General features: G+C 32.8%; 2 protein-coding genes across 3 annotated transcripts in view; one reads left to right on the top strand and one right to left on the bottom strand.

Moving 5' to 3' along the window:
* Positions 1 to 25,933, top strand: part of LOC143064068 (KAT8 regulatory NSL complex subunit 2-like) — a 486,386-nt gene that overhangs the window by 225,817 nt on the left and 234,636 nt on the right. The gene's annotated exons all lie outside the window — the stretch shown is intronic.
* LOC143064062 (uncharacterized) overlaps positions 1 to 25,933 on the bottom strand; it is a 135,926-nt gene that overhangs the window by 31,831 nt on the left and 78,162 nt on the right. For both annotated transcript variants that reach the window (XM_076236575.1, XM_076236576.1), the window contains 18 exons: positions 25,625 to 25,748; positions 24,309 to 24,412; positions 22,424 to 22,526; positions 20,181 to 20,298; positions 18,644 to 18,789; positions 18,074 to 18,197; positions 17,145 to 17,290; positions 16,568 to 16,737; positions 15,887 to 16,065; positions 12,890 to 12,979; positions 11,836 to 11,998; positions 11,075 to 11,173; positions 10,023 to 10,194; positions 8,890 to 8,947; positions 8,394 to 8,545; positions 3,153 to 3,292; positions 1,208 to 1,353; positions 377 to 560 (listed from right to left, as the gene is read on the bottom strand). In XM_076236575.1, coding sequence (XP_076092690.1) covers positions 377 to 560; positions 1,208 to 1,353; positions 3,153 to 3,292; positions 8,394 to 8,545; positions 8,890 to 8,947; positions 10,023 to 10,194; positions 11,075 to 11,173; positions 11,836 to 11,998; positions 12,890 to 12,979; positions 15,887 to 16,065; positions 16,568 to 16,737; positions 17,145 to 17,290; positions 18,074 to 18,197; positions 18,644 to 18,789; positions 20,181 to 20,298; positions 22,424 to 22,526; positions 24,309 to 24,412; positions 25,625 to 25,748 — 2,418 coding nt within the window. The remainder of the gene's footprint in view (positions 1 to 376; positions 561 to 1,207; positions 1,354 to 3,152; positions 3,293 to 8,393; positions 8,546 to 8,889; positions 8,948 to 10,022; positions 10,195 to 11,074; positions 11,174 to 11,835; positions 11,999 to 12,889; positions 12,980 to 15,886; positions 16,066 to 16,567; positions 16,738 to 17,144; positions 17,291 to 18,073; positions 18,198 to 18,643; positions 18,790 to 20,180; positions 20,299 to 22,423; positions 22,527 to 24,308; positions 24,413 to 25,624; positions 25,749 to 25,933) is intronic.

Genomic DNA, 25,933 nt, shown 5'->3' with positions numbered 1-25,933 from the left:
TGGAAACTACATCACTAAAAGGGTACTTATATACCTTTTTCTTATAATTAATTCTTTCTTGATTCAATTCATGATAAAATCTGAAAGTGTACTTATTTAAATCTTAATGATCTAGCTATTAATGTATTTTTTTTCTTTTTTAAAAACAAAGAGCAAATTACATGTGAAAAGTTGGTGGAAGATGATCAAAGTAATGTTAACTTTTATTATTTACCTGTATTTTAGAATTATGTTCCATTTGAACTCTTGATTGGTGAGATTAAAAGCAAGATTGGCTTGCTCATATTTCCAACTGAGTTATTGCTTACACCATCTTGTGTGGTTAGAATAAAAGCCAGATTTCCTGGCTCAAAAATTCAACTAAGTTATTACTTACACCATTACAAGATGCTCCATTTTTACAAGCACATGTCTGTTTACACTTGTTTCCATAGCGACCTAAAGGACATTTCAGCTCACATTGATGACCTCTATATCCTGGGTTACATTTACATAAACCAGTGACTCCATCACATGGCTGGTTATAGCAGTTACACCTTTTAGCACAATTAATGCCAAACCTGGAAATAAGAAAATCCAAGCTGACAAAATTTAGCATGTTCCTGACTCAGGGTGAGATTGATGTGTTGGGCAAATCACACTTGCCTGATACAGTAAATAAGGTATCAGCATTGAAGGATATCATAAATTCCCCACAAAAAATAATAATAAGCTTACAATTTTTAGTATAACTGATTCATTACTTCTTGTAATTACCCATCTTGATAATATAGTCAAACTGTGACAATTATTGAACAGACACCCCATAAGTAACCTCTTATATTAGTGGCCATTATTCACTCAAAACTATAGCTGTTCCTACTATTTCTCCAGCCTATTTGAAGGATCAACCACAGCATCTGATTTAAGTGCTTAAAATTGGAATTATAGATACAACACAATTTCTTGTTTCAGTCATAAAAAAACTTACTTTATGAACTGAAAGCTAGGCTTTGTATAACATAATTATATGCTTTAGATACAATTAAAAATAGTTATTATATAGACCTATTTGTTTTCTGTAATTCATAATTTCTAATACTTCTAATAATGTCTAACTTAAACTACATAAATTACTAAAAGGGTGATACTCTATCTAATCAAAATTTAGCACAACCAGTATTTGATTTCCAATATTCCCCATCATGTAATTATTATTTATGCTTACGATCCTGGTGGACAAGCCACATCACATTTCTGTCCAACAAATCCAGGACCACAATGACATGCTCCAGTCACATGATCACACCCATACTTCCCTGCACACTGGCATTTCTGCTCACAAAATTGTCCATAAAAACCAATTGGACATTCCTGAAGTAAAGCAACAGATAAAATGTTGCACTGTTTATTGAATTTCAATCTTATTATGCATTTCCTATCGTTATTTATCCATTTTTAGATGGTGACATTCCCTTGTCACCATCTTACAGTGTTTATATATCTCAAGTTGTACGATGAACTCGTGAATGTAACAATGTTTTAGATTTTAGCGAGAGAAATTTATGTTATACTGAAAAATTATTACACCAGGGTTTTCGATATCACAAACTAGTCAAAACATTTACTTAATTTTATCATCGGTATAAGGACATCATTCGTAAATATAGCTCAACATGAGATTTCTTATACGTTCAGGTATTTCACATCCAATTTTTATGGAAATATTCTTTTTAAAGCATTAAAATGTCAGTATTCACCTCAGAAGCTAACAAAACCTTTAAATAGACTTATTAAGAAGGGATATAGTTTCAATACTGTTGTCAGGTCATTAAAGATTGCATATTTTGGCGTTAATATTGATTCACTTATAGGATCTTTGCATCGGAACTAAACACATTCATTTAAAAACCAGCTGTTGGCATGACACGGGTTATGTTCTTCTCATATGTGTTATGATGGTATGATACTAAACCCCTAACGGGAAGGATTGTGCCTGATATTCATATGATGAAGACATAATCTTTCAATCAGTTTAATTGAAGTCTGGAGCTGGCATGACAGTTAATTGCTAGTAGTCTGTTGTTACTTATGTATTATTGTCATTTTGTTTATTTTCTTTGGTTACATCTTCTGACATCAGACTCAGACTTTTCTTGAACTGAATATTAATGTGCGTATTGTTATGCGTTTACTTTTCTACATTGGCTAGAGATATGGAGAGGGTTGAGATCTCATAAACATGTTTAACCCCGCCACATTTTTGCGCCTGTCCCAAGTCAGGAGCCTCTAGCCTTTGTTAGTCTTGTATTATTTTTAATTTTAGTTTCTTGTGTACAATTTGGTGTTCATTATAACTAAACTAGTATATATATTTGTTTAGGGGCCAGCTGAAGGACGCCTCTGGGTGCGGGAATTTCTCGCTGCATTGACTCTTTGTCTCTTTGACGTATTCCCCATTTCCATTCTCAATTTTATAATGAGTTCTGAATTCATTATTGAGTCATTATTATTTTTGGGATACAAATTTTGTAGATTTTATGGTCAAGGTGATTTCACAAATACAAGTGTCCAATGAAATGCAAATTCCAACTAAACTTGTAAGCAGAATTTGCAAAAAATAAAAATCAAGAAATTCAATCCATAAAATTACAATTTTTCAGAATCATAAAAAAAATTAGAAACCACGAAATTTAATGAATCCACAGAAGGTAAAGGAAAATAAAACAAATTTAAACATTATATTTAATCAACTGATGTGAACAAAAACTACCACACATGAAGTATTGTATGTACATTTAAAACTAAATATGCAGCAGATGCTAAACTCGAGTCAATTTATTTGAAAATGCCATTTCTGGAATGACTGGTCGAAGTTGAAGAAACTATAAGTAACGATACCTTTTCATTTGACGGTTAATTGTACAAATTTAAGTGTTTAAATACTTATATCATAATCCAAATAGCAAACGATAGAATATGATTCTTTTATGATTGTTTTATATAAGAATGAAAATTGATAGGTTTCAACTGAAAACAATATATCTTAAACATGAACAATCAGTGGCAGGAATCATTTCACAAAATTGATCACACTTCTCAATTACGACTTCTAACATTCAAACTATTGACCAATCAAGAAACAAATAAGGTAACTTATTCCCTATACCTACCAGTTCACAATGTTGACCTTTAAACCCAGGTCCACATTGACAAAGTCCTGTTACAGGATCACATGGTTGATTGTTACAGTTACAAAAGAATCCACAATCAGGTCCATACGAACCAAGTTCACACTGAAAGACACATGTGGCTGGAAAAAAAATCAAATAATAAAATTATATAATGAGTTCATCATTGCACAAATCATTTATACTAAAACAAGAATGTGTCCACAGTACACGGATGCCCCACTCACACTATCATTTTCTATGTTTAAAGGACTGTGAAATTGGAATAAATTCTCTAATTTGGCATTAAAATTAGAATGATCTTATCAAAGGGAACATGTATACTAAGTTTCAAGTTGATTGGACTTCTACTTTATCAAAAACTACCTTGACCAAAAACTTTAACCTGAAATTTGCACTATCATTTTCTATGTTCAGTGAACCGTAAAATTGGGGTCAAAACTCTAATTTGGCATTTAAATTAGAAAGATCATATCATAGGGCACATGTATACTAAGTTTCAAGTTGATTGGACTTCAACTTCATCAAAAACTACCTTGACCAAAAACTTTAACCTGAAGCCAAAAACTTTAACCTGAAATTTGCACTATCATTTTCTATGTTCAGTGAACCGTAAAATTGGGGTCAAAACTCTAATTTGGCATTTAAATTAGAAAGATCATATCATAGGGCACATGTATACTAAGTTTCAAGTTGATTGGACTTCAACTTCATCAAAAACTACCTTGACCAAAAACTTTAACCTGAAATTTGCACTATCATTTTCTATGTTCAGTGAACCGTAAAATTGGGGTCAAAACTCTAATTTGGCATTTAAATTAGAAAGATCATATCATAGGGCACATGTAAACTAAGTTTCAAGTTGATTGGACTTCAACTTCATCAAAAACTACCTTGACCAAAAACTTTAACCTGAAATTTGCACTATCATTTTCTATGTTCAGTGAACCGTAAAATTGGGGTCAAAACTCTAATTTGGCATTTAAATTAGAAAGATCATATCATAGGGCACATGTATACTAAGTTTCAAGTTGATTGGACTTCAACTTCATCAAAAACTACCTTGACCAAAAACTTTAACCTGAAGCCAAAAACTTTAACCTGAAATTTGCACTATCATTTTCTATGTTCAGTGAACCGTAAAATTGGGGTCAAAACTCTAATTTGGCATTTAAATTAGAAAGATCATATCATAGGGCACATGTAAACTAAGTTTCAAGTTGATTGGACTTCAACTTCATCAAAAACTACCTTGACCAAAAACTTTAACCTGAAATTTGCACTATCATTTTCTATGTTCAGTGAACCGTAAAATTGGGGTCAAAACTCTAATTTGGCATTTAAATTAGAAAGATCATATCATAGGGCACATGTATACTAAGTTTCAAGTTGATTGGACTTCAACTTCATCAAAAACTACCTTGACCAAAAACTTTAACCTGAAGCCAAAAACTTTAACCTGAAATTTGCACTATCATTTTCTATGTTCAGTGAACCGTAAAATTGGGGTCAAAACTCTAATTTGGCATTTAAATTAGAAAGATCATATCATAGGGCACATGTATACTAAGTTTCAAGTTGATTGGACTTCAACTTCATCAAAAACTACCTTGACCAAAAACTTTAACCTGAAATTTGCACTATCATTTTCTATGTTCAGTGAACCGTAAAATTGGGGTCAAAACTCTAATTTGGCATTTAAATTAGAAAGATCATATCATAGGGCACATGTAAACTAAGTTTCAAGTTGATTGGACTTCAACTTCATCAAAAACTACCTTGACCAAAAACTTTAACCTGAAATTTGCACTATCATTTTCTATGTTCAGTGAACCGTAAAATTGGGGTCAAAACTCTAATTTGGCATTTAAATTAGAAAGATCATATCATAGGGCACATGTATACTAAGTTTCAAGTTGATTGGACTTCAACTTCATCAAAAACTACCTTGACCAAAAACTTTAACCTGAAGCCAAAAACTTTAACCTGAAATTTGCACTATCATTTTCTATGTTCAGTGAACCGTAAAATTGGGGTCAAAACTCTAATTTGGCATTTAAATTAGAAAGATCATATCATAGGGCACATGTATACTAAGTTTCAAGTTGATTGGACTTCAACTTCATCAAAAACTACCTTGACCAAAAACTTTAACCTGAAATTTGCACTATCATTTTCTATGTTCAGTGAACCGTAAAATTGGGGTCAAAACTCTAATTTGGCATTTAAATTAGAAAGATCATATCATAGGGCACATGTAAACTAAGTTTCAAGTTGATTGGACTTCAACTTCATCAAAAACTACCTTGACCAAAAACTTTAACCTGAAATTTGCACTATCATTTTCTATGTTCAGTGAACCGTAAAATTGGGGTCAAAACTCTAATTTGGCATTTAAATTAGAAAGATCATATCATAGGGCACATGTATACTAAGTTTCAAGTTGATTGGACTTCAACTTCATCAAAAACTACCTTGACCAAAAACTTTAACCTGAAGCCAAAAACTTTAACCTGAAATTTGCACTATCATTTTCTATGTTCAGTGAACCGTAAAATTGGGGTCAAAACTCTAATTTGGCATTTAAATTAGAAAGATCATATCATAGGGCACATGTAAACTAAGTTTCAAGTTGATTGGACTTCAACTTCATCAAAAACTACCTTGACCAAAAACTTTAACCTGAAATTTGCACTATCATTTTCTATGTTCAGTGAACCGTAAAATTGGGGTCAAAACTCTAATTTGGCATTTAAATTAGAAAGATCATATCATAGGGCACATGTATACTAAGTTTCAAGTTGATTGGACTTCAACTTCATCAAAAACTACCTTGACCAAAAACTTTAACCTGAAGCCAAAAACTTTAACCTGAAATTTGCACTATCATTTTCTATGTTCAGTGAACCGTAAAATTGGGGTCAAAACTCTAATTTGGCATTTAAATTAGAAAGATCATATCATAGGGCACATGTATACTAAGTTTCAAGTTGATTGGACTTCAACTTCATCAAAAACTACCTTGACCAAAAACTTTAACCTGAAGCCAAAAACTTTAACCTGAAATTTGCACTATCATTTTCTATCAGTGAACCGTAAAATTGGGGTCAAAACTCTAATTTGGCATTTAAATTAGAAAGATCATATCATAAGGAACATGTGTACTAAGTTTCAAGTTGATTGGACTTCAACTTCATCAAAAACTACCTTGACCAAAAACTTTAACCTGAAGCGGGACAGACGGACGAACGAACAGACGAACGAACGAACGAACGAACGAACGAACGAACAGACGGACGGACGAACGAACGAACGGACGCACAGACCAGAAAACATAATGCCCCTCTACTATCGTAGGTGGGGCATAAAAATAATAGTTGCAGTGCACATTTCTTGATATTTTACTAGATGAGAGTTGGTACACCAGGAATTTCTAAACATTCCCTTTATAGATGTTCATGTAAATCTCTTCAGAATCATACAGATTACCATGTAGCCAAATATATTTTATACATTGTTCAATGAAAATTGTGAAATTTTGCCCCACGTATAAACACAATTAAAAATTTGGTTCAACCATATTCAGTAATTTCAAACATTTAAGGAAGCAATTCCTTCCAAAAAACTAATGTAATTATCTCCCCTGAGGAGATTATCTGATGTTGGATGAGGTCTAAATGTAAATTTAACTTATCTTTTTCTGTGAACCAATTTTCATTACTATTTTAAGGGATTGTTGTTGCATTATCTTCAATTTTCTTTGTTTTGTTTTATGGAATATTGTTTATCACATTGAATGATTTAAACTTGAATACACAATACCTAAAACTGAAGAGTCATTAATACTGTTAATTCAGAAATAACAGTGATGTTTTTATTAATGTGAAAAAAGATTCGAAACAAAACAAGAGCACATTATTTCAGTAGTGCTTTTACTTCACAAACTATTTGCAATCAAATTAATTACATCAAATTTTATAATTAATTTTTGAATTTACAGTCTTTTAAAGTTTAGGGTTTTGCTCCTCGTAAACATAGACAAGTTATTTCACAATCAATACCAGATTACAATTTTAAAATTGGGGTAAACTAGTTTTCTCAAAAAAAAAGTGGTTTTATATAAAAACTAAATACTTACGTAACATATAGCCAGGACTACACTGAATACTTACGTAACATAAAGCCAGGATTACACTGAATACTTACGTAACATAAAGCCAGGATTACACTGAATACTTACGTAACATATAGCCAGGATTACACTGAATACTTACGTAACATATAGCCAGGATTACACTGAATACTTACGTAACATATAGCCAGGATTACACTGAATACTTACGTAACGTATAGCCAGGATTACACTGAATACTTACGTAACATAAAGCCAGGATTACACTGAATACTTACGTAACATATAGCCAGGATGACACTGAATACTTGCGTAACATATAGCCAGGATGACACTGAATACTTACGTAACATAAAGCCAGGATGACACTGAATACTTACGTAACATATAGCCAGGATTACACTGAATAATTACGTAACATATAGCCAGGATTACACTGAATACTTACGAAACATATAGCCAGGATTACACTGAATACTTACGTAACATATAGCCAGGATTACACTGAATACTTACGTAACATATAGCCAGGATTACACTGAATACTTGCGTAACATATAGCCAGGATTACACTGAATAATTACGTAACTATAGCCAGGATTACACTGAATACTTACGTAACATATAGCCAGGATTACACTGAATAATTACGTAAAATAAAGCCAGGATTACACTGAGTACTTCCGTTACATATAGCCAGGATTACACTGAATACTTACGTAACATATAGCCAGGATTACACTGAATACTTACGTAACATATAGCCAGGATTACACTGAATACTTACGTAACATATAGCCAGGATTACACTGAATAATTACGTAACATAAAGCCAGGATTACACTGAGTACTTACGTTACATATAGCCAGGATTACACTGAATACTTACGTAACATAAAGCCAGGACTACACTGAATACTTACGTAACATATAGCCAGGATTACACTGAATACTTATGTAACATATAGCCAGGATTACACTGAATACTTACGTAACATTGCCAGGATTACACTGAATATTTACGTCACATAAATCCAGGATTACACTGAATACTTACGTAACATATAGCCAGGATTACACTGAATACTTACGTAACATATAGCCAGGATTACACTGACAAGTTCCACCCACTGGGTCACATGATCCCTGATTGTTACAGAGACAAGGAAGTTTACAATCCTGTCCGTAATGTCCTGAAGGACAAGGATACTGACAATTACTACCCATCCATCCCGAGTTACACCTACAAATAGTGTACAAAATATTATAAGTTGTCTGTAGAGGTATTCAACAATATTCACAACATCAAGTAAGAAAAAAGCAATAGGGAGGGTTAAATGGTTATCATATTTTTTTTAAATTATAGATTTTGATGTTCATTCACAATTTGTGGAGACTTTGATCCATTTCAAGTTTAACATCTGGTCACATAAATTGGACACTTTTCTATTATAGAAGATACTATATTGGCATCTATTATGCTGTTGGGTTACTGCATCCCTTACCTACACTTTTCATTTTGTTAATATGCAATAATTTTTTACAAAGCATGTAAAAAAAAAATTGATCAAGAAGAAGACTACATACATACAGTTTCCAGTACTTGGGTCACACTGTGAGTTAGCTTTACTGCAATTACATACACCTAGTAAAATAATATCACAATATCTTGTTATTCATTTAATTTCATTCAAGCACAACTTTTCTATGATTCTATGTTTATGACAAAATTACTTTACAAGAGATTTCAAATCCTTAAACACTCTCACAAACAATTGTTGTCCTATTTTGGTATTAAATTTTAAATCATAAAATGATAATCCCAAATTGTAACCTGACTCAGCAGTTTAAAAATTTTCTCTCTGATAAAAACTCTTAAACCATGCCTTAAACTTAATGACGTATGAAGAAGGTTACAACTCATGGGCAAAATTAGCGATAAATGATTAAAAAAATTTCTCTATGTTTAAATTTTGAAGTATGAAAAGCATGTCTCTCTATCAACAAGAATGTGTCCATAGTACATGGATGCCCTATCCGCACTATCATTTTCTATGTTCAGTGGACCGTGAAAATGGAGGGAAAATCTCTAATTTGGAAATTAGAAAGATCATATCATAAGGAACATGTGTACTAAGTTTCAAGTTGATTGGACTTCAACTTCATCAAAAACTACCTTGACCAAAAACTTTAACCTCAAGTGGGACAGACGGACAAAAGAACGGACGGACGCACAGACCAAAAAAATAATGCCCATAAATGGGGCATAAAAATTGGGCATAAAAACATTCACACACTTAGTGCATTTCGTGATTGTCAACTTGCTGACTGATAAACTATTGAGAAATCTGTGTGCTTTATATTATTTACTTTGATGTACTTTTCTTTACTTGAGGATATGATTATAAAATATATACTATTTATCTATTTTACCATACAATACATTCAGATGATGCTAAGGTGGTACCAAACATGAATTTTGGCTCATTTAATTTTCGTAAAATTTTGACAAATTATTTACTTTGACCCTTTGACAAAAATTTAATATTCCAAAATATGTCAGTCAAAATTATTGGATATATATATCAGTTTGAGAAATACTAATTTTGATTTTTGAGAAGCTTGATATTTCTTCAACAATAGAATGTGATTAACATGTTCAGCTGATGTTTACAGAGTTATCTCCCTATAGAAATATGTAAATTAAAATGTTGTCTTACCAGCACAGTTAACTCCATAATACCCTATGGGGCATGGTGTATTACACTGGTCGTCATGGTAACCTGGTGAACATTTACACTGACCTATGACTGGGTCACAGAATTGTGTGTTGTTACTGTTACATGTACAGTTATTGGCACAGTTCTTACCCCATGTACCTTGTTTACATGGCTAAAAAAAATAAGAACGTTGCTACAAAATCATATTTAACATGCATTGATAAGAAGCTTTTATGAGGGTGGTAAAGGGTTATTTTCGTGCAACGTGATCGCCGTTTTTTATTTCACGTTCAACGTGTTTTTACTTTTTTATTTGACGTACAGTCGTGCAAGACGGGTGCCTTGTTCAACGTGTTCTGCTTATTTAATTTTACGTGCATCGTGATTTTCAAAGTCTTATTTTGCGTGCTCGGTATTTTTCAAATAAAATTCAAACACTCGGCAGGGATCGTCAAGAAATACTTTTTTAAAAGCCGTAAACCAATTATATCATAAATGTGTATACTAAATCGGGAATATCAAGTAAAACAAAGAGTTAATATATACAAGAAGGTCACAAAAGGTTCAAATAAAAGTATTTATTTTTCGTGCAACGTTCATTACAGAAATTATTTCACGTTCAACGTGAAATTATGTCTTATTTCACGTTTTTTTCGTGCAAGCACCCCCCCTTTACCACCTTCTTTTATAAAATATCAAAGTGAAGAAAAAAATGCATTTATCTTCATCATTTGAACTATGATGGATAGTTGTCTTATTGGCAATCATCCTTATTCTTATACTTAAACAGACATTTTTTCCATCATGCACACCCCTTTTTAATTTGCATAATAAAAATATCAGCATGAAATAAAGGATAAACAATTATTAAGAGCTGAAATAGAGAAAATCTGGCTGACCAGTAGCTCTACCAACTTTCAAATCATTTGAACATTAGTTACTGTACTATTTTTTAATATACTTTTGTATTATGTACATCTGTCTAAATTTTTTTTAGCATATTCTTTAAAAGTAAATGGAACTTGTCAAAATGTAAGGACACTGATGCTTACTTGGTTACAAAAGAATCCCTGAAAACCTACAGGACACTGACACACTATCTGCCATGATGTCACTTCCTGGGTTTTCATGGAACACTGGCCCCACTTTGGCTGAAATAAAATATAGAACATGCAGTTTAACATTCTTATATGATTTACATATCTACAAATACTTGAAAGTAATTGGTTAGTGTTTCCTTTTTTTATTTTTCGATAGACCATCAGGTACCGAAACTAATTTTCGTAACTTATATAAACACTATATCCATTTCACTGCGATATAGTTATGGAATCATGGGATTCCAAAACAGTTGAAAATTTAGGAAAAATTGATTTACCTATATGGATATATGTAAAATCGATTTTAAATTAACAAAACTTGCAGCAATATTAACTCCACCCCAAAACTATTTGATTTAAGTTTTTTATCCTGCATCGATCTTTTGATGTCATCCCTAACAAGAGTATATTGATGTGCAAATTGGTCAGTGAATCACTAACTTATACATAATCATTAATGACCTTTAAACTTTTATAATTCAATGTTTAGCTCCTATGATTTTCTTACCTCCTGTTTTAAATAAATGAACGTTTTAAAATAACAAAAAAAATACAGCTTCTGATAAATTTTGGTAGTCATATGACACTCTGCAATTAGTTTCACCTTGATTTTTTTCCACATGGATTTTTTCTATTGCATGCAATGCTCCAATGCTTTCCAACGCACATATAATAAATTGGTGTGTATTAAATTCTGCCTAATTGATACTTACATTAGTAGTTTCAACATCTGCTGTGAGACACCACGGTTGACATTTCTGTATAACACCTCTATGTGCAAACGCAGGGGTACCTGGAGGGGGACCAAATACAGATATCCTATTGGTACCTCCACAAAATTTATGTCCGTCACCTCTGCATGCAGTATGACAATCTCTACAATATTTATAACTATGTCAGCAATTTAAAAACAAATTATATAAGATATCAACTCAGGTGAAAAAGTTTGGCATGCGTTTCAGGGTTCACTTTATAATTTTTGATGAATTCATTTTAAAACAACCAGAACAAGAATTTGTCCATAGTACATGGATTCCCCACTCGCACTATCATTTTCCATGTTCCATGGACCGTGAAATTGGGGTCAAAACTTTAATTTGAAATTAAAATTAGAAAGATCATATCATAGGGAACAGGTGTAATAAGTTTCAAGTTGATGCGACTTCAAAAGCATCAAAAACTACCTTTACCAAAAACTTTAACCTGAACTTCGCACTATCATTTTCTATGTTCAGGGGACCAAACATAAATTGGGGTCAAAACTTTAATTTGGCATTAAAATTAGAAAGATCATATCATGGGGAACATGTGTTCTACGTTTCAAGTTGATTGGACTTTAACTTCATCAAAAACTACCTTGACCAAAAACTTAAACCTAAAGCAGGACGAACGGATTGACGGACAGAGGCATAGACCAGAAAACATAATGCCCCTGCCCCTCTACTATCTTAGGTGGGGCATAAAAATCCAAAATCAGTCCTTCTGGAACTCAGTAGTTTTAGTCAAAACATCATTTGGTCTCTGGTAGAGAGTTGTTGAATACTGGCAATCATACCACATCTTCTATCATTATTAATGGTAAATATACAAGTCAAACTATCATAGTATGATTTACAGATTACTTATTTTAATCAAGTTAGGAATTTTTATTTAAAGCCAAGTTATCGTTTATACAATCAAACATAAAACGTGAGTCTTGACCTCTTTAAGTGACTGAAAAATACATTTTTCTAACCCTTCAAACAAAATAAGCTTTAATATACCAACCCTTCAGGCATTTTCCTGTCCATTCTCAAATGGTTGTCACAATAACATTCATAGGCATACTCTGTTCCTGAAAACTGGTATCCCTTATCTCTGTAATATCATAATAAATCGTTCATTACTCAAAAAAGTGTCTTCTTATTTAAGTAAATAATGATCTTTAGTTGACAAATAAAAATTATGCTCTAATTAATTGTCCTGTGTCTAAAATACTGTTAATTCAGAAATGTTTGTCAATTCTGAAATTATTGTGTGCATTTTTTATTGCGTTATACCTTTTTTTTCAGAAAGGACGAGAATGTGAGACTAATTAATACATTTTAAGGGAAATTTGCATACAGTTATATATCAGATATCAGAATGTGAGTTTTTGTGATTGCAATACTCACCCAGTGGCATTATTGGCATTTAATAAAAAACATTCTGAATTAACAGTACATGATCAAATCTTTTCATATTTTTGCTTTTATTTGAACATCATGTAAAACAGGCCAAGAATTGTTACAGCCCGTAACAAAGTAGTGATCGAATTCGCGTTTCTCTACTGTCAGAATAAGTTACGTTATCGACAAACTTATTTCAGAAGTGACATAATTTAATTTTCTTCATCGACAAAATATTTCATGTCCACCGTGTAAGTTTTCATTGTGTAAGTCGAAGTTTTTTTAACACAGTAAAACATTTTTTATAATCAACCTCTGTCATTGGCATTTTCATTTTAACGGTAAAGGATCAAATACGGAATCTCTGAAATCTCTATCATTTGTTACGAGGAAATCATTATTCAATCAAACATATGTCTTTGTTCATGACACATATTATGAAATACAAAGGAGTTGAAATGATCAAATACTTTCGAACTGACGGAAACAAAAATACATAATCTAGAATGTGAGTTCTGTCATAAACAATGGCTTCGTCGTGAGAATTGACGAGATCATGTTACATGTAACTGATCTTAGCTGTAGAAACAGTTGGTGCGACCTCGATAAAATCTTTATCAATTTAATATAAGCGATAAATATTCATGACTACAAGAACGAGGCGAAAAAATTTTGGGACCTTTTTGGGGCTAAAAACATAAAATAAGTGTAATATGCACTTTTCAAACGGTTACTGGCATGGGGCATGTATATTTTGTAGTTGCTGTAAAGTGTAAGGGTTGGATATTTTCAATGCTGTATTCTCTATTAATTGTCTATCATAAAATGATAGTATAGATCTAAAGCTATGAACTGATAAATTTAATGTGGGACTTGTCAATAGAAAATAGACAAGGAAAATTATCGCTGTTTTGTTGTAAGTTAAGTTATCATAAATTCACAGATTTCTTGTTGTAAACAGGATATACGTCGGGATATTCAATAAAATTTACAATACGGCCGGCACAAGTTAAAAAAGACAAACAAGCAATTTCTTATCCAAATGTTTGGTTGATATGTTTCACGCAACACAATTAAATGACAGCAAGCGCAGTTTTCCGGACGATTTTCATTTGTACACTGCTAAAAACTGTCAGGTCCTGGCCATGGTATATTTTGGAGAAATTTTTTTTTACTGACTTTTACTAAAAAAAAATATTCTCTGTGTGTGCCATTGCAAGAAATAGTTTTGCTCGTTATTTTGTCATATTAAAAAAAAATCTCAACAAAATTTTCCCGTTTAAACTGTACTAGAAATAAGAATGTGTCCAAAGTACACGGATGCCCCACTTGCACTATCCTTTTCCATGTTCCATGGACTGTAAAAATTGGGTAATAATCTAATTTGGCATTAAAATTAGAAAGATAATATTATAGGGAACATATGTAATAAGTTTCAAGTTGATTGGACTTCAATTTCATCAGAAACTACCTTGACCAAAAACTTTAACCTGAAACTCCCACTTTCATTTTCTATGTATAGTGGACCGTGAAATTGGGGTCAAAAGTCTAATTTGACATTAAAATTAGAAAGATCATATCATAAGCAACAAGTGTACTAAGTTTCAAGTTGATTGGACTTCAGCTTCATCAAAAACTACCTTGACCAAAAACTTTAACCTGAACGGACGGACGCACGGACAAACGGAGGCACAGACCAGAAAACATAATGCCCCTCTACTATCGTAGGTGGGGCATAAAAAGTTTGGCATGTGAAACGGACGAAGACATATTCTAACAGAAGTACAAATACCAGTCCTCCCTTTTGTGTATACATATGAGAAAACATTTCAAACTTATTGATTCAAATTCATCACACATATGGTACACATTGTAGTCCGAAAATATAAAGGACTTCATTCCTATCAAACACCTTTTTAATTGTTTACCAGTATATAAACTCATCATAGATCAATCTAATTAAAAACCGATCTCTCAGTGCTCCCGTTTTCTGATATGTCGTGTGGGAGCGCGACATATCAGAAAACGGGAGCGATGAGAGATTGGTTTTTAATTAGATTGATCATAGATACCAGGACTAAATTTAATATATATGCCAGACGCGCGTTTCGTCTACAAAAGACTCATCAGTGACACTCGAATCCAAAAAAGTATATTTCTTTTAGTTTTGGGTAAAATTGTGAAGGAAATAATGCTATCAAGACGTCCTTCAATAAATCTTTTTTTTCTGTTCTGACTTTGGAGAAATAACTACTTTTCGCCCAATCGAAATGGTGCATGGACATATTTTGTTTCATATTATTAGAATTATTTTCAATATTATCGGTATTAAACTTGATTATCGAAAAAGGGAAGTTTGTCAGCATTGCCAATCTTATTAACGTTAAAGTACCAATAGTTCGGTCACTACTCAATTAAGTTTGTCGATAACGTAGCTAATTTTGACGGTAAAGAAACATCAATTCGATCACTTCTCTGTTACGGGCTGTATTAGTGAATTTGGCAAGATCAATAACTGAGTAACTCCCATTATTATTTCTTTACAAATTTGACCTGATGCAAGTTTACTAAACCGTGTAATTTTCAAAACAAAATTTTCAAATGTTGTAATAAATACCTGCAGATCTTCATACAAAAGTCTGGTGTCATTCTGCTTCTATCGTTATTAGTGAGAGGTGCGGTGTAAGCTAAAGTACGATAACCAATATCAGGGTCATTAAAACACCCTCTATATACCTCATTTCCATAGTTAGTATGAGTGTAATCTATCAAGTTTTGTCCTGCTTGACTGTGATCCTGATAAAAATAAAGACGGTTAATTTAGAGCTTCACTCTCCTCTAACCTCTAATAACAATAACGAATGCAGGGTAGTGAGCCTTTTCTTTGATTTACTTATTGTCAAGACCAGTATTTGATGTTGAAATTTTATTGTGTAGTTTAGTTTTTTCCATACGAAAAATAACAATACGAAATTGCTCTTAACCATAAATATGGCAAAGCAACATCAGGTAAGAACAAATAAAGCATCAGCTATAATATGTTCCAGAACTACCTGAATAAACAAACATTGAAGTTAACCATTCCAATAATGGTTAACAATATACCATATGTAAATTTTTAAATTATTGTCATTAGTTCAACAGCTAGTTTTCCAAACAATTGCCAGCAATGGTTCAGCATTTACTTTGAATGAAACTTTTGAAATCAAGGTTAAGACCTCAATGTCTACAGTGTTCAAACTTTATGAGTTGTTTGGAAAGTAAAGAATTAAAAAAATGATGATATCTATATACTTGCAACATATTCATTTTGTAGTGTAGACTGTGTGAAAACACCTTGTAAGTTTGTGACTGATCCTTTAAATATAACGGCATCCACACGAATCCTCCCTAATCCACCATCACCTCCACATCCTTGTAGTGTACCAAAGCCACCTCTGCCACCCATGGTCCATAACAACTTCTGACCTGAAATTTAACATAATAAACAAGTTGTTACAACTTTTTGGTTTGTCTCCCTAGTGATATTTTTCAAGTCTAAATTGTTTGGACTAGTTATATAAGTCATATTTAAAATATCGTAAATTTCAACTTCACAGCATTTTTTATTTCATGACCAATGCAGCCATACTTAACATTTCATTCAAAATTGATGACCTTAACAATTATCAAATATCAAACTTCAAGATCAATATTATCAAAAGCCATATGTAACTGCTTTAAAGATTATTTATTTGAAACAGAAATGAAATCTTTTTTTATGGTTACCTTATTAAAGTGTACTTTATTGGTTTAACAAAAGTTGCAGCCATCCTTAATGCTATAATACTAGGAAAATATACACAACATAAAGAAGAAATAGTCAATCGCATTACCAACATTGACAACTTTTCCCGCCAGATAAATGCTCCCTCCACTACCCCCACCTCCTGGACCTGACATATCCCAGCATGCAGTTCTATTGTCTCCATGACAACCAAACAAATTCTTTACACTACATGCACCAGGACATCCAGAACATCTGTTTGACAAAAAAGGACTCTTTTAATATTACAATGTTTAAATACGTAAATCAAGGTATAAAACATTAACTAATTTGTTTCCTAAGCATCTGAACTGTAGAAGATTAAAAACATCACCAACTCAAAAATTTATTTTACATTCATTCACACCTCAAAAACTCAGTTCCTTGTCTTGAAACCTGGGTTACTTCAACTGTTTTCTAATGTCAATTCAATGTTTGAACCATATTTTTTCTATAATGAAAATCATCTTGCATTTTTTTTAAATCAAAGAAGGTGTGTAAGGACACAAATCCCCCTCCCCTCAAGCTCTGTAATTCTCAATTTTAAACTGGTACTTAGCATTGTGTTGGAGTTTCATAATATTTTAATGAGGAAAACTTTAAAGTAAGAGTGTGGATTTGTGTTTCAAATTACCAAATAATTAGGCTAAATTGCAAAGACTTTAACTAATAGCTTTAATATATAATAGTTGCCCTCTAACAATAACTTTCACAACAAAATGCTTATCAATGAAGAAATCTACAAGTTATAAATTATTTAGTGGCAACTGTTCTTTAACTATGATACTTTGGATTTAATACTTTTCGTTAGATACCAATTTTCGTAGATTTCCTGGGTTCAGGTGAACCACAAATTTAAATGTTCAACGAATTACAAATTTTCCATAGGCTTGTCTGTAGGCTTAGGCAGAACCACGAAATCAAATGTTCATGAAAGTGTAAGTTTTGTTCAATCCACGAAAATTGGTATCCACGAAAATAAATGAATCCAGAACATACTGTCCTCCTGTGGGTATATTGTCCCCCTGTCCATCTTCTCCACTGACAGTGATCAGTCCTGTGACCACTACAGACCTTAAAGACTTCAGACTGATGGAACCTCCCCCATTACCACCTCTACCACCTGTAAATAGAAAAAACATAATCACTATTTTCAGCTTCTGAAAATTATATAATATTTCAGCAAATCAAAATGATATATTCACAGTAGATGCTTTTCAACTAAACTAAAAATTTATTCTGTAAGCAACGACAGAATGAAGGATCCCTATGTTTCCCTTCTGTAGCAACATGTCAAAAAATGATTTGGTTATACATCAAAACAGAAACCAGAAAGACATCTTAAGGTCAACATCAGATCTTAAAACAAGACACCATGAAATCAATATATAAAGCTCTAAATTACGCAAAGTCTCAAAGACGTGAATAAATTTAGCATGTATACAATCTTAAATACATGATAACAAGAATGTGTCCAAAGTACATAAATGCCCAATCGCACTATCATTATCAGGCACAGACCAGAAAATTAATACTCATCAATGGGGCATAAAAAGAACATAAAGTTACCTGAAGGATTTTTAGTTCCATCCTTAGCACTACCCCCACTACCTCCTCCTGAACCTAAGAACATCTGTTTCAGAGATCCATCTCCATACATCTTTCCTGGCTGGCCAAAACCAGCTCTGTCTCCTCTTATTTTTACTGGAGATTTTCTTAATTAATACAAAGATAGATCATTAGAATACACAAAATTAATGCTATTCAATTCAGGGTTACATGACACTATGTTATTGTTATTCTAGCAGTTCATTAGGTAGATCATCACTAAATATTTCCTCAGATAAAATTTTTTTATACCTTGCCAAAATCTATATATTAAAAAAGAAGAATCACTGTGCTTTTTTCATGCCAAATTTTAAATATTTACTCATAAAGATGTCAAAAGAGTTGATTACCTCTCAACTCTGATATGCAAACTTACTCAACAAAAGAGAAGAGACAGTAACTCAAATAAATGGCACTGTAAAGGGGTACTGTTCAAATTTCTTTTGTTTGAGTAAATTTTATGTGTATAAATTGCTTAATGTATTGTTATTAACACCATATTTTTTTTTTATTCATCTTAGTTAAATTTATGAATATATTAGTCTGAAAAAAAAATCATTAAATTTTAGTCCATTTTTCTATGAATTTGTCATTTTTTCTACCTTTTTACATTATTTCATATAAGCCGACAACATCCCTTACCCATTGATATTTTGATTGAAAAGTAATGAATATGGTATAAAAAGAAACAATAATTCAGAAAAAGTATTTATTGGCAAAGAGTGGTGTCTCTGAATTTTTTTCTCAGAAAACTGTCATAAATTTTGCCAAATTATGCGAGAAAAAAAGAAATTCATGACGTCACAAATTATATTTTTATCAAATTTTCACAATATTATTGTAATAAAAATTTTTCATATTTCTAGGACAATAATTAAAGAGTTATTGAATCAACTTCCCTCACGTCACTGTCATAGCATTCCATCAACCTCTTCATCATGTCTGATGTTGTATGAAAAACAGACTTACCCTTCAGTACCATATCCACAACCAGCTCCTGGTTCTCTTGCCTGATCAGCTCTAAAATTACCACTCACCCTCCCTACCACCACCACAATTATCAACTCAACAAACTTACCCTACGGTACCATATCAACAACCAGCTCCTGGTTCTCCTGCCTGATCAGCTCTAAAATTACCACCCACACCTCCCTACCACCACCACAATTATCAACTCAACAAATTTACCCTACAGTACCATATCAACCACCAGCTCCAGGTTCTCCTGCCTGATTAGCTCTTAAATTACCACCCATACCTCCCCCAACATGATTATCCCCGTACACTACAGTACCATATCCACAACCAGCTCCTGGTTCTCTTGCCTGATCAGCTCTAAAATTACCAGCCACCCTCCCTACCACCACCACAATTATCAACTCAACAAATTTACCCTACAGTACCATATCAACCACCAGCTCCAGGTTCTCCTGCCTGATTAGCTCTTAAATTACCACCCATACCTCCCCCAACATGATTATCCCCTCAAAAAACTTACCCTACAGTACCATATCCACCACCAGCTCCTGGTTCTCCTGTCTGATCAGCTCTTAAATTACCACCAACACCTCCTCCTCCGCCACCCCTATTATCTGACACTTTCCTCTGACCAAGACCTGCAAATAAACATGAAGGGTTTGAGAATACAACATTATAAACTATATTTATCTTTATCACAGACTGGTATGTTTGTACAATGTGACATGAGGCATTTTTTGTTTTTTGTTTCTCCATTTCACTATAAAACTGAAATGGAGATTTTACAATATACAAGACACAAACTTAGAAAAAAACTTTATTCTATCAATTTCTATAGGCAATTATTTCAATATCCAGTTCTTTTTACCACAAAGTTCTATGTTTAACCACCAAGCAGTGCTTTTTTACCACCTTATTGTACAGAACCACCTTAATAGGGTCCTGCTCACCTTGCGTTTGTTGGTTTGATCCCAAGCTTTAAATTCTGGATCAGTATGCTGGACTAGTACAAAGTAGGTTTAAATTCATAAAATATAAACAAAGCTTACCAGAATAGGACTGCACCTGTTTCCCAGACTGTCCTGCTAAGGATATTTTACCACCTCTATAGCCAGCTCCTTTACAAAGTCCTTAAAACTCAAGCTTACAAGAATAAGACTGCCCCTGTTGCCCAGACTATACTGCTATGGGTATTATACCAACTCTATAGCCAGCCCCTATACAAAGTCATTAAACCTCAAGCTTACCAGAATAAGACTGTCCCTGTTGCCAGACTGTCCAGCTATTGGTATTATACCACCTCTATAGCCAGACCCTATACAAAGTCCTTAAACCCCAAGCTTATCAGAATAAGACTGCCCCTGTTACCCAGACTATACTGCTATGGGTATTATACCACCTCTATAGCCAGCCCCTATACAAAGTCCTTAAATCACAAACTTACCAGAATATGACTGTCCATGTTCCCCAGATTGCCCTGCTAAGGGTATTATACCACCTCTATAGCCAGCCCCTATATAAAGTCCTTAAACCTAAGCTTACCAGAATAAGACTGTCCCTGTTGTCCAGACTATACTGCTAAGGGTATTATATCACCTCTATAGCCAGCCCCTATACAAAGTCCTTAAACCTCAAGCTTACTAGAATAAGACTGTCCCTGTTGTCCAGACTATACTGCTAAGGGTATTATACCACCTCTATAGCCAGCCCCTATACAAAGTCCTTAAACCTCAAGCTTACCAGAATAAGACTGCCCCTGTTGTCCAGACTATACTGTTCAGGGTATTATACCACCTCTATAGCCAGCCCCTATACAAAGTCCTTAAACCTCACAGGGGTTAATAAATCCACTAGCCCTATGCCCGGGACTACAACATTTAGACCTCGGGCAACCAAAACTTGTAACCCAAAAAGCCCGACGGACTAGTAACAAAAAATTATTGGCGTTTCTAAAATTGAAAGGGGAAAATCCCCTCATCACTTTTCTTCTTATCCAATCAGATTCAACTATGTCATCCGGGATTCCCAGAATTAGAATTGATTTTTTACAAGTTTTAAAATAGAACAAATAGCTCTGGGTGGATCTTGTACTTTCAATATCGATGTGTCAGTACAGGGGGTGGTATTGTACATTGCTTATGCAACCTGATTTAACCTCCTTAATTTATTGCAATATAAATGTGAATCGCTTTTGACAGCAGAAACCTTACTTTTGTCAGATACAAATTTAAAATATGTGCTGATAATTCTTTTACACAAACTGTATCTGATAAAACCCCCTCCAATCCTTTTACATACCCACGTAAAGCAGTGGTCAAGACTTGTATCATCCCCGGATTTGGTCAACTCATTATATCAGAATTTTCAGTGAATATTCAATTATCGATTAATTGAATTTATATGCTAATGGATTCTTTGCTGATATGAGTTTTAAATATCCAATTTGCAAAACTCTACTGTACAATGCCGTACATGGATAAAAAATGTTAAACTTATAGATTCTTTGTTATTGCAGCAAACTCTAAATTTGTAAGGCATACTAGGGCTAGCAAGTCAGTTTTGTTGGGCTAGTAGTTCTTCAAACAGGGCTAGTAAAATCTTGCAACCAATAAGCCCTGGGCTAGTGAGCTATAACAAAATTTCTTAACCCCTGCCTCAAGCTTACCAGAATAAGACTGCCTTGTTACCCAGACTATACTGCTAAGGGTATTATACCACCTCTATAGCCAGCCCCTATACAAAGTCCTAAAACTTCAAGCTTACCAGAATAAGACTGTCCCTGTTGCCCAGACTGTCCTGCTAAGGGTATCATACCACCTCTATAGCCAGCCCCTATACCATTGAGTACACCATCAATCTGTATACTCTGTTAAATATAATTTCCTAGTAAATTACAACTATAATTTCAATCACAATGTACTGATAAAGGTTGTACTTTGTAAATACAGCTTTTTCACAAACCATACCTCTTTTGGGAGATATAAAATATCCATAGATATTTTGTTTTATTTACCTACTGGTTCTAAGATATGGTCTCTATGTTTCATCTCATAGAGACATAATTTGGGAAGGTTACCAGTATAAATACCAATGATTAGTGGTGAAATTGAATTCTGAGCAAGACCCAAAGTGAAGAGGAGGGGTAGTACAGAATATTGATAGTACAAGTTTAAACTCTGGGAAGTTACAAGCATATAGCTGTTGAAAATACACAAAACAGCCCATATCTTCAATATTGAAAAAATGGTATTGCATATGAACTTTCCATTATAGGAAAAAAATTGTTTACGAAATTTCATAGTAAAAGTGGTACAGTTTTAGCCGTAAATGGAGTTCCTACGAGAAAACTGCTTAATTGGTCTGAAACTTTTGTTTTTTAAAGTCATAAGAAACCTCAAATCAAAAAAAATAATGCATATGTTTTTTATTACTAAATGGAGAGTTTTCATTATAAAACTTATGTACATATACTTTTTTCGGAAGAAAATTCTTTAATTTATTCATATTTAGAAGAAGTTTACTTTATTTTAATTGCTTCCTTCCAGGAAGCAATTCCCCCGACATATTTTCTGTATGCAAAGTGACCTCAGTGTAACCCATCTCGCAAAAATCCGGGTCACAATACGCATGGATGTCCTTAAAATAAACTATTATCTGAATTTAAATGTTAAACACATGCTCAATTTCCATGCTTTTTTGTTGAGTTTTTGTTGATTGTTGACAAACAGGTGACAATCGTTAAACTTCGGCTTCAAAACACGAACTTTAATTACCTGCCATATTTTCACAACACTGGCCGATTGAAAAAAAAAAATTGACGATTACACGAAATTTACATGAAAAAAATGATAAATTTGTGCATAGAAGACTAAGTTAATGATGTTTGTATGCATTGGTTCAAGAATTGGAAGAACATTATTTTTCACCGGTCACTCGTTTCTTATGACTTTAACCTCTTCTTATATCAGATACTGTGAATTTGTCATGATTAGTTTGATACCCATTTTTGTTGGTTTCATGGGTATAGATAAACTTAAATCCAAATGTTCAAAGATGTACAAATTTTCTATAGGCTTATATGTAAACTTTTGCAAAACCATGATATCTATTATCCATGAAAATACAAATTTTCCTCCATTCACGAAAATTGGTAGCCAAAAAAATAAAATGAAATTGAACATCAAGGAAAATAACAATTTTGAATATGTATGAAATATTGACAGTATACCTTTAAAATTGAGAATGGAAATGGAGAATGTGTCAAAGAGACTATAACCCAACCCAACCAAAGAGCTGACAACTTTTTTAACAATAATCAAATGATAAATGCTCACTTTATAAAGATATAATTTAATTTTGGATGAAACGCGTCTTCTGATTGGCTGACATTATTTTGTTAACAGCCCATGGACCGTGACGTCATCAACGTTTTTTCATGGTAATCTACGGTTTAAAATGAAATTTAAGAATTAAATTATAAGAAATGACTGTAATATCTTTTCTGTCTTTTCGAAATAACATAAAAAATGTGGTGCACACTGTTAAATAAGCCGCTACGCGTTTATTCAGTGTGCACCAAATTTTTTATGTTATTTCTTCATAAGACAGAAAAAATATTACAGTCATTCCTTAAATAATAGCGATTTACCTCAGCCACTATTTCTAGTTTGCCTCCTGTTGTACCATTGTATGGAATCACTATTACAGTAGATCCTCTGGGTATGGTAAATGTACTGATATTACAATGAGTTCCTAAAATATATTCCACAATATTCACAAAATATTTCACTTTCAGAACAGTAAAATCACTAAGTATCATTATACACTGGATAATTGTGTTTGAAATCAGGATTTTTTAAAAATTTAATGGCCATTTTTCTGAACCTTATACAAATTCAAATTTCTAACTCATATACCTGCTGTAAAATTCTCTTTAATTTAGCAAATACATTATATCAATTTATTGTATTAAAAAGATATGTTTATATAATGTATATCATCCATCTAAATAGTTTAATTACTGTCCAACAAAATAAGATGAAATTATTATCAGAAAAACAATTACCCCCTCCCCCCCCCACCCGAAAAAAAAAAATTAATGTAATAATTTCAAGAAACAGCAACCTAGAATTTTCACCTATTGACCCAAATTTAATAGGCTTCTTCACCAATTTTCCTTGTTTCTGCAATTAGTAAAAGTTTTTTTTTAGTCATAAGAAACCTCAAATTAAAAAAACAATGCATATGTTTTTTATAACTCAATGGATAGTTTTCATTATAAAACTTATGTACATATAATTTTTTCTGAAGAAAATTCTTTAATATGTTCTTATTTAGAAGAAGTTTACTCTATTTTAATTGCTTCCTGAAAAGCAATTCCCCGACATATTTTCCGTATGCAAAGTGACCTCAGTGTGACCAATCTCATAAAAATCCAGTGATCGCAATACACATGGATGTCCTTAAAATAAACTATTATCTGATTGTACATGTTAAACACATGCTCAATATCCATACCTTTTTTGTTCATTGTTGACAAACAGGTGACAATCGTTTAAACCTCGGCTTCAAAACACAAACTTTAATTACCTGCCATATTTTCAGAACAACAATGACCGATTGAAAAAAAAATTGACGATCATACGAAATTTAGGCACAAAAAATGATATGAAGTTAATGATGTTTGTATGCATTGGTTCAAGAATTAGAATAACATTATTTTCACCGGTCACTCGTTTATTATGACTTTAAACAAAGCAAAGGAAATTCCACATTTCATCCAGCAAGAGTTAGTTTCCGACAGACAGTCAGACAAAATTAGCAGGACAGATAGATTAGAATGACAGATGCATTAAGCGACAAATAAATGCTAAGGAAAATTTTGCACTATGACATTATGGAAATACAAAAATAAAAACAAACATATATGTTTTTTTTCAGATTGGTATAAAACATTCCCATTACCAGATATCTGTTGTCCATCTTTTAATGTCCAGTCTTCTCCACCATGATCAATTCCAGCACATGGTGGTTGGATCACCTCCCCTAGTTCCCACTGTCCTACAAGGCCTCCATGCAATGCTTCCTCCTGTTATCAAAAAATTGTTAAATACTGTGTTATAATGAAGCAATTTGTAAATTACAAATCATAAATGCACCATATGTTTTTAATGTACTGATACATATTAAACCGATTTATAAGATCCTAAAATTTTATAATTCTCTGTCAGATGGCAGGAATAAAGTGAGAAAATATTGTATATGTTCTTTTGA

The sequence above is a fragment of the Mytilus galloprovincialis genome, chromosome 2 (assembly GCF_965363235.1).
Source record: "Mytilus galloprovincialis chromosome 2, xbMytGall1.hap1.1, whole genome shotgun sequence".
Lineage (NCBI taxonomy): Eukaryota > Metazoa > Mollusca > Bivalvia > Mytilida > Mytilidae > Mytilus > Mytilus galloprovincialis.
The sequence above is the reverse complement of the archived record's forward strand: the minus strand, read 5'-3'. Positions and strand labels throughout refer to the sequence as shown.